This window comes from Charadrius vociferus, unplaced genomic scaffold (genome assembly GCF_000708025.1).
Source record: "Charadrius vociferus isolate BGI_N301 unplaced genomic scaffold, ASM70802v2 scaffold161, whole genome shotgun sequence".
Lineage (NCBI taxonomy): Eukaryota > Metazoa > Chordata > Aves > Charadriiformes > Charadriidae > Charadrius > Charadrius vociferus.
Window position 1 is genome coordinate 3,881,941 of NW_009646928.1, and position 8,720 is coordinate 3,890,660.

General features: G+C 42.7%; 1 protein-coding gene across 1 annotated transcript in view; it reads left to right on the top strand.

Moving 5' to 3' along the window:
- Positions 1–5,252: 5,252 nt before the first annotated feature.
- Positions 5,253–8,720, top strand: part of LRP2 (low density lipoprotein receptor-related protein 2) — a 131,118-nt gene continuing 127,650 nt past the window's right edge. Inside the window, exon 1 of the mRNA XM_009894577.1 lies at positions 5,253–5,339. Within this exon, the coding sequence (XP_009892879.1) occupies positions 5,264–5,339 (76 nt within the window). The 5' untranslated portion in view covers positions 5,253–5,263. The remainder of the gene's footprint in view (positions 5,340–8,720) is intronic.

The following is an 8,720-nucleotide window of genomic DNA, read 5'->3' on the forward strand; positions in this document are numbered from 1 at the left end:
TTCCTGAGTTACTGGCTTCAGCAGTGAAGACACGTTAGCTTTTATTTTGAAAGACATGCTATGTGTTTCTCTCCTTTATGGAATACTGTGTTGAGGTGTATAACCTTGAAAGTGAATATTATCATACAGAATACCTAAATAAATTGTGGGAAATGCTAATGTTTCTATTATTTTTGTTTTATAGGTGACTGCAGTGAAACCCAGGATAGGTATTCACAGAGTAATTGTTTTCTACCCTATGAGTGCTCTTGGGATGTGCAATTGTGGTTTTGTAATGCTGCCCAGGCTTTGTTGGTAAAGTGAAATGTGGTTGGAAAAACATCAAGAAGACAAGGACTCCAGTGTTGCTTTTTCTCAACATAGCTCAATCTGCTCTTGTAAAAGGTGTTCAGAGTTATTCCAGCCTATCTTATTTTCCTTATTAGTACCCTAGGAAGTTTTCAGAACATAAGTCATTTGGAAATGCTTCTTTACCTCCCATTCCTTTTCAAGTACAAATTCCATCTGTTGCTTCCTTGAAGGGCAGAGCAGGCACTGAAGGGCCAGTGAACTGAAGCAAAAATGAGGACCTTTGTTCCTCAGAGACAGAGAAAGTGCCAAAGAAGTCTGCTTGCAGTAAGGCAAGTACCAAGAATTTTGGTATCTAGAGATATAGCTAGAGTAAAGCATACTTGCCCTTACTTTGTGACTGTCTCCAGGGTAGGGCACAGGGACTTGCAGCCTGGACCAGACAGTGCTGAACAAAGGGTGGAGGGGACAACTGGAAGCTGTTTAATCTTTCTCCACTTCCTTCTGCCTTCCAGGTAAACTAACTCTCTCGTCTCTATGCTGTTATTGTTAAACTCCATCACAGGCCCAGTTCTGCAAGTGAAATAAAGAGGGGGTGTTTGAAAGCTCATTTAGTGACTATGTCTCTGCTAGTCTCGCTTGTTCAGTGGCAGTTACCAAAAAACCACACAGTTCCCATGCACTGCTTCTTGTTCCTGGGCACGGTGATAATAATTCCAGGTTGAAAAAGAGAAGCTGTAATGTGTTGATAACCAGGAGACCTTGAGGACACTTCTCACCACAGTGCCAGATGCATTGTGCAATCCTGACTCTCTGATTTCTGTTCTGACCTGATTCACGCATCTCCTCAGATTAATGTTTCTCACGTTCATGTGGGCTGGGGATCCACCTTTGATCCAGTCTTCTAGAAATCTGTGTTCTAGTTATATATCCATTAGAAGTTTGGGAACCATATCAACCAAGGCCCTCTTTCTCTTAGAGATTAGATGGTTTTTGTTCTTTAAATCCTTGGGGAAAGAAGACTTCCCTGGCAAATAACTGCCATTGGTTTAGAGACTGTGAAATGTTATGTGGCTTATATCAGAAACTTGATGAACTCAGGGCTGTTTTCTGCTTTTTCTCTTCCATGTGTTGTAGAGTTGAAATCAATACTGGTTCTCTGTACAAGACGTAGCTCAGTTCCTTAAAATGTGACCTCCCTGTTTGTGGCAACTCCTGTTCACACTACATGTTAGGAAAGGTTAAGTGTTGAAGTCCAAATATGCATTGCTACTGTGAACCCCCATGAAAACAACTAAGTTTGCTCTCCCTGAAGTCTGATGGCTTTGGTGCAAACTGAATTGGGCCTTAGGTGAAGGAAATGCCTCAAGAGTAGTACCTCTAAAGAGACCCTCCTGCCATTAATAGCCTGTTAAGAAAGGAAACCTCTAACACACGCATACAAGTATTGTTGCTTGCTGTAAAACAGTGATTCAGTTAAAGAAATGGGACACTTTAAATTGTAGAACAGCAAAGATGGATGAAATTTGAAGAATTAACTAGTGCTGTTGGGTACTTAGAGACAGACTCTTTAGTTTAGATTTCTGTCTTGTCATTACCAGCGTTATCTCCAAAAATGAGCATGGCTACAGGTAGCCTTGCTTTAGGATGATTAAGCAAAAATAACAAAAAAGCTTGTCATGATAAAGGCATAGGATTTAATGTTGAAACTTAAATGTGAAATTGGAACCACAGCTTGCAATGTAAACATTTTCTATGTGGAAAAACCTGGGTTTATCCAAGGACAGATTGACCACAAGGTTACCGAATGCCAGTGGCAATTACAGCTTTATTGGATAATGCACTGGGCAGATCTTCATCCTCTATAAACTGTCCTAGGCCTGAGAAGTTCAGAAGAGACAAATTTACAGGTGCATATCTGACCCACTGTTTGTTTAGGTGAATGTATTTTTTTTTTTTTTTTAGCCATCAGCTTTGTATCTTTATCTAGTCATACATCAACCTTGGTGTTTCTGTCTGTCTATTAAGAATTGGATAAGTTTGGACACTAAATTAGAACTGAACCCTGGTCAAAAATCAAGCCTTTTAATTTTTAACTTCTGTGCTTAGCATGCATCTTTAATGTGTAAGCAACGTGGTTGTTTGTTCTAAATTACACCTTTAACAGCTTTTCTGATTGCTTGCTTACAGCAAAAAACGGGCAAGCAAACACATCCCAAACTGTATTTTGAATTAAAAGCAGAGTTCAGTGAACAACTGCATTGCCTGTGTTTTCTCCCTCTAACCTTCTAACAGATGTAGTCTGCATCTTCTTCAACCTGAAATAATCAACTAAAAATCCGTAGCTCTAGTTCAGTCGGGAAACATTCAGCTGACACTTTAGTCAACAGGAAGCTGAGAGGGAGAGGTGTGTTACACCAGCACAGGTGATTCTGGATGTAGTTGTGCGAAAGCCTGAATCTGATCTTGCGGCTCTAGTCTCACCGAAGTCCCATTTGATGGTGTCCAGCAGGAGAGGGTCCCTTTGGATGGATGATGAGGTGCCATGGTAAAGCGAGAGGAGAAAATTTTTGATGAAGTAAACGGAGAACCGCATTGTCCTATACTGGCTCCTTCGTGACTGAATATCATTCTTCAGCAGTGAAGCATCTGGGCTGATCATTTCATTTGTCTCTAAATGCAAATTTTGTTTTCTGAGTGCAAAGAGTAATGGGTGGGGAGGGTTTGACCCATTGTCTCGGCACAGGGCTTCCCCTCGCTATCAACAGCGTCTCCACCATTCCGGTTTGAGAATCCCCTCGCCCACCACCCTGTGGGAAGTTTCGCTGTGTAGAAATGGTAATGGCGAATGGGGCAGGAGCACACCTTCTTGGCTGCTGGCTGCGTGGGAGTGAAACGTAGGTAGGTGCCTCGCAAAGCTTGTATCCAGGTCCCCTCAAACATACCATGATAGAAGAGTGCACATAGCTCCCAGTCTGGGATTGCAGCTCCCAAGCACTGTTTTGCCCTGTCTGTGTGTTGCTGGGGTGTGAACTGCTTTAAACAATTCCCTTTCTAATTAAGTACGGTCAATCTGTGTGTTGGCTTTTCAGGCACCCATCTGTACAGAGCGGATCTGCTTGCTCCCCTCTGAGGATCCCTTCCTTCCCTCCCCATCGGCGTTGTTGGGGGATTAAAGCAGCGGCGGCCCCATACACAAACGCAGCTGGTTCCGTTTGGTCAGCCTGAGCCTTGCTGTGAAACCACGACAAGAATTCCAGTAAGTTGGCAACACTGAAACACAAAGAAAACAACAATAGGAAAAGTCCTTCCGTGCAGAAAGGAATGTTTCAAGCACTGTTCTCCTACAGTGAAAGGAGAGAGGGTGGGAGGGAGGAGAGAGATTTGAAGAGGGCAGGTCCACCCCCTCCCCCGGCAGCTCTGGATCTTGTGATGGAGAGATCTTATCCTCTCTTTGTGATTCAGAGGTGCCAGGAAGCTAATTGAATATTCTGATCTGCCCCCAGTGTTTCTTGTGGCTTGACCCCGGTGCTGTGTCGTACCACTACACCAAACAGCCCTGAACCTGCATAAATCACAACCTTGAAAAATTTACGGAACGGTTTAGGGGGATTAGTGTCCTACAGGACCTGGAGAAAAATCGCAATCTGCTAATATGCAACAATAAGTTCTTCCGCAACTTTTTCGAGAATAATGCAGGCACTTCTACCCCTTCATTGAAATTGCAATCCATGGGAAAAAGATGAAAAGTTAACGCTTTGAAATATCACTCGAGTTCTGTTGCAGCATGAGCAAAACCCTGTTGCAGTGTATTGAACATGGTGTGAAGCTAATGTAAACAAATATATGGAATTTATAAAGGTGGTATCATTAAAATTAATCTGACAAAACCTCTTGCAAGACAAATAGACTCATCTTTCTCCCATGGGATGTATGCACAGTAGTCATTGTTCACATGTATGTGTACACGCATGCAGAGAAAGGAACAGCTTGGCATAACTGAATTTTTCTATGTGGAAGACTATTTATGACTAATATAAAACAAAATAATGATTTAACTTCATACAGTTAATGTATGATGCTTCCGATCCTGCAAGCAAAGGCTCCAAAATATTTGTCCTTTTCCCAAGACTGCATTCCAGCCTGAAGCATTAGGGGATCTTTGTCTTTCCCCCACGGTACCGGGCACTGTTCTCCCGTTGTTAGTAGGTAAATGATTCCTGGAATGGCAGCAGTAAAACACAGGCAGACATTTCACGTGTGTTGCACACACTGTTAAGAGAGTTAGAACCAGAGTAAGGTGTCTCCAGCTGGCATCTTATGCATTCACAGCCAAAGCACTTTACCAAACTGATTTTATCTGCTAAGAAAGCGAAGAAGTAAATTTCATCCCTGCAGTTTTCCTTTCATGATATTTATGTGAGGAATAATAAAAATAAGAAGTTCTAAGCTTTATCTCCTGCATTGCTAAGTAGGCGTTGTTACGTTTTTCAAAGTTGTCAGAAATACTTGTCTTGTTTGGAGCATGCCTTTGGGACACTAAAAGCTGGGATACATTTCACTTGCATCTGAAATTCCCCTGATCTACTCAAAATCCGCAGTGTAGCAGCACCAGTGGGCTCTGATATAAAGTCTGTAAAGTGCAGGGACTTGGAAGCATCTTGCCTATCCTGCAAAGTGTAGAAGGAGGGGCAGAGGCAGCCTGTGGCTGCAGGGCCTGGAGCGGTGCCTGATTCCCTCATGCTAGTTCCGGGGCCGCCGGGTATAAAGAGCTTTATGCAATGTCTGGAGGGTGGGAGTTTATAGAAAACGCGATGTCTCAACAGGCGAACGCGCCTTTCTTCTGCAACTAGAGGGATAAGAAAAAGACACCGGGCTCCTTGTGCTGCTGCTGTGCAGATCAGCACCCCGGAGTCGAGGAACCAGCTTCTGAGGGAGCTGGAGCATCCCAGCCCAGATGGGACCTCACCATCGGATGGATGGAAGAGCAGCAACTGCTTGCAAACTGCTCATACTATTCACTGCATGCATAATGCAGGGCAGTTGCCAAGGTAAGCGCTATGCCCCAGCCTCTCCGGAATGGGACTTGCACCGCAAGGAGCACATCCCTGTCCTGGGGACTTCTATGAGAAAAAGACCAAAGTGTCTGAAAGTAGAGGGTTAACGGGGGCCGATTCAAGGAGCTATTTCTAATATCAGGGGGAGACAGTTGGCTCTCTCCAGGAGTCATTTGATGGAGTCGGTTTCGTTGTGGAAAAGGAAGTAGCGCCTTCAAAAACGCTACAAACACCACCGGCTCTTTAGCTACACTTCATCTTGGTTTTAAATTATCCCAGGATGTTTTTTCTGATTGTTATTCTGGTTTGTACAAATTTTTTTTTTTTTTTTCTTTTTCTGGTTGTACAAGACAGCAACACACAAATGTTGCTAAATTTCGAGGGACAGCTCAGACTTTGCAACTCCACGGTCTAAACTCACAGTTTTACAGAGTTGCAAGTGAGCAGCTTTTCCTGTAGCGAGTACTGCTTAACTGGCTGTGGAGAAGGTGGGGGAAAAAAGAAAAACCACCCCAGAGTTTTAGCATTTTTTCCTTGCGATCTTTGTGCCCTTCTCGCTACTGAGGTGCGGGTGGTTTTGCAGAGCAGAGTTCACCTGCATTCCAAGAGCAGGTTTGGTGACCACTACAATTGTACCTGGAGTTGGTTTTGATGAGAAGTGCACAGGCTGCCGCACTTGCGTGTAGACGGGTTGTGCCTGGGGGGGCTGGTGTGCGGGTTGTGCGCGGACAGGCTTGCGTACGTGTGGTATATGTAGTCATTTACAGAAGGCTATAAGAAAGAAACAGATGCTTAGTCTGGAGCACAATAAGCTCCCCTCAGTCGGTCTCAGACGCAGATTTGAAGTTGAGAGAGGGAGAACTTTTTCTCTGGGCTTTGCTGTTGCTAGGCGACATCTGGGAGCATGTGACGGGCAGAGCAGGCTGAGTGCCGCTCCTCTGGTACTAATCTGGCTGCTGGGGATGGAGCAGCCCTGTCTCCAACCCTCTCCCCAGCCTCTGACTTCAGCCCATCTCTTCCTCTCTCCGCGCAGTTTAATTGCCCTGCAGTGAAAAAGAAGCCTGTCTTGTTGGAGCAAGACTGGCTGAAGTGCGTTTCCTCGGCCCCGTGTATTGACCCGGCAGTCCTGCTGGCTCTGTGTGTGTGTGTGTGTCTGTGTATTACGTGTGCGTTCAAATTGTTAATCTGCTTTCTTTGCTCAACTCTTAGTTTAAGCTTCTTAGACAGAATCAAGTAAGTAATTATACAGCAACTGCTGCTAGCAGCTCCCACTTACGAGCAGGGAAATAGGAGATAGCTAATGTGCAGCAGGAGACCTCAAAAGCTCTAGCCAAGGAGGTCACACTGGGCAGAGTTAATCCTATGCACTATTATTTTACATTGGATAGAATGGAAGCTGCAGTGCTGATCCAAAAGTTTATTTCTTTGCTCTATAGCCACTTTTGACTGTTCAGGACGTGTCCTGTAAATGACATGACAGGATAAGCAGAGGGAAGCTTTGAACTGGCATCCATAGGCAGTGGAAGTACAGAAGTATTTTACTTTCGTGGTGTCCCATCCCCCCGCGGCCTTCAGAGCAGAAAAACTGTGCAAATGAAATCGTATAGTTTTAGTAATGGGTAACTGATACTAGTAAAATCTCTGGATATCAATCTTGGCCACACTGTGATTATTATTGTGAAATATTTGCTATCCTTAAGTTCCAGCTCCTTGAATGTTGGGGTCATGTCAGACACTCATTTAAAAAAAAACCACACCAACATCAAGAGAATCATGAAAGCAGTTCCAAGGCTCAGAGTGAAAATGGTGAAAATCATATTATCTTGCCTAATACACAGTATTTTCAAAGGTGCTTCCATGATGTTTTTGAAGGTTTCTGTTGGGCATACCTGAGTATTGCCAGTATAAGCTGGATGTTTCGAGAAGTAGTTTCACCTGTGCACTTCCTCAAATGATAGTATCATGTTTCTTCCTTTGTTTATCTAATTCTGGATTTACTGGAATTAAACATAGCACTTATAAACTGAATAAAAATACTGCCTCTTGTACTTGCCAGTAGTACAGGGCCTGGTTCTGCAACCTTTACTCTATAAGCCTTGTTGCCTGTGGGGCAACAGAAAAAATTGCAGCTGGAATCTAAAAAATTACCTACGTGAAGGTAGTGTCAAGAAGGAGCAGAACGGGACTAACGTTAATGTTTGTTTTGAGGAATCACGAAGTGCTTCACATTCGTAGTCATAAACTAGAAACACTGGATGGATGTTGTACTCGGCAGTTTTGCAGAGAGCAAAGGAGATCACTAGGGCAACTTTGCATTTGAACAATGAGTTCTTTAATGTTACTGCAAAGCATACCAGATCTACATACTCGTGCAATATTCCACGTTGCATCTGTTATTGGGCTCACCTTATCTAACACGGAAGGCCTGCTGTACATTTTTTGAGGAGAGTAAATTTTTTTCTGTTCTTAATGGTTCAGCACCAGAAGAACTGTTAGTTTAGTTTCTTTATAAAGTCATTCATATATATATGAAATCATATAGAAATCATTCTCAGAAACCTGCTTTACCGTATAAAAGAGAACCCTTCTTTCTAGACACAAAGTATGAAGAACATTGTTCACAAGTCTACTATAGTTAATATTTCTGAAACCTGTATATTTCAGATCACTTAAATTTCCTTTGTTGCTTTTTGGTGTCCCTTAGGTCCTGATGACCTACTATCAACAGAGATGATGTAAATCTGCCAGAAAATAAATGTATTAGTATTAAAATAGTCTGGATTATTTAATAAATTACAGTTGTGTCGATTTTTGTCATCAATTCTTTTAAATTAGTGCAAGTTACAAAGCAATGCTAGGATTGTCTTTTTGCAGACTTGCATGTACTTACACTGAAATTCTGGCTTTGCGGAAATTTATTGCAAGATACCAAATTGCTATGTAAATGCTAGGATTTCAATGTATTGTGTAGTTTACAAAGTTTAAATTGCTGTTTGCCTCGGCCATCTTTCTGGTGGATGCTTCTGAGGATCTTTTTCTTTTTTTAGCACACTTCGTGTATGGAATCAGAGGTGACAGATTCCCATTGCTGTGAGAAGTACGAGATCAGTGATTGCTTAGCCAGGCCGTCTATTTTCTTTGCTGATAATCACAATATTCGTGTAAACTTTCAAATTCTGGGAAATGCAGCTGGAAATGCAAGCATCTCCATTAATGGTCTTTCCTCTATACATAAATGCTAATGTTTTGCATTTTTGGATTCTCTATTGAGTTCAGAGTCCAGAAGATCACAGCTAGGTTGACTTCGATATTTGTGTTTTGCTTCTCTTTTCAATAACTCATAGCTTACTGACATTTTTTTAAGGTACCTGTTGT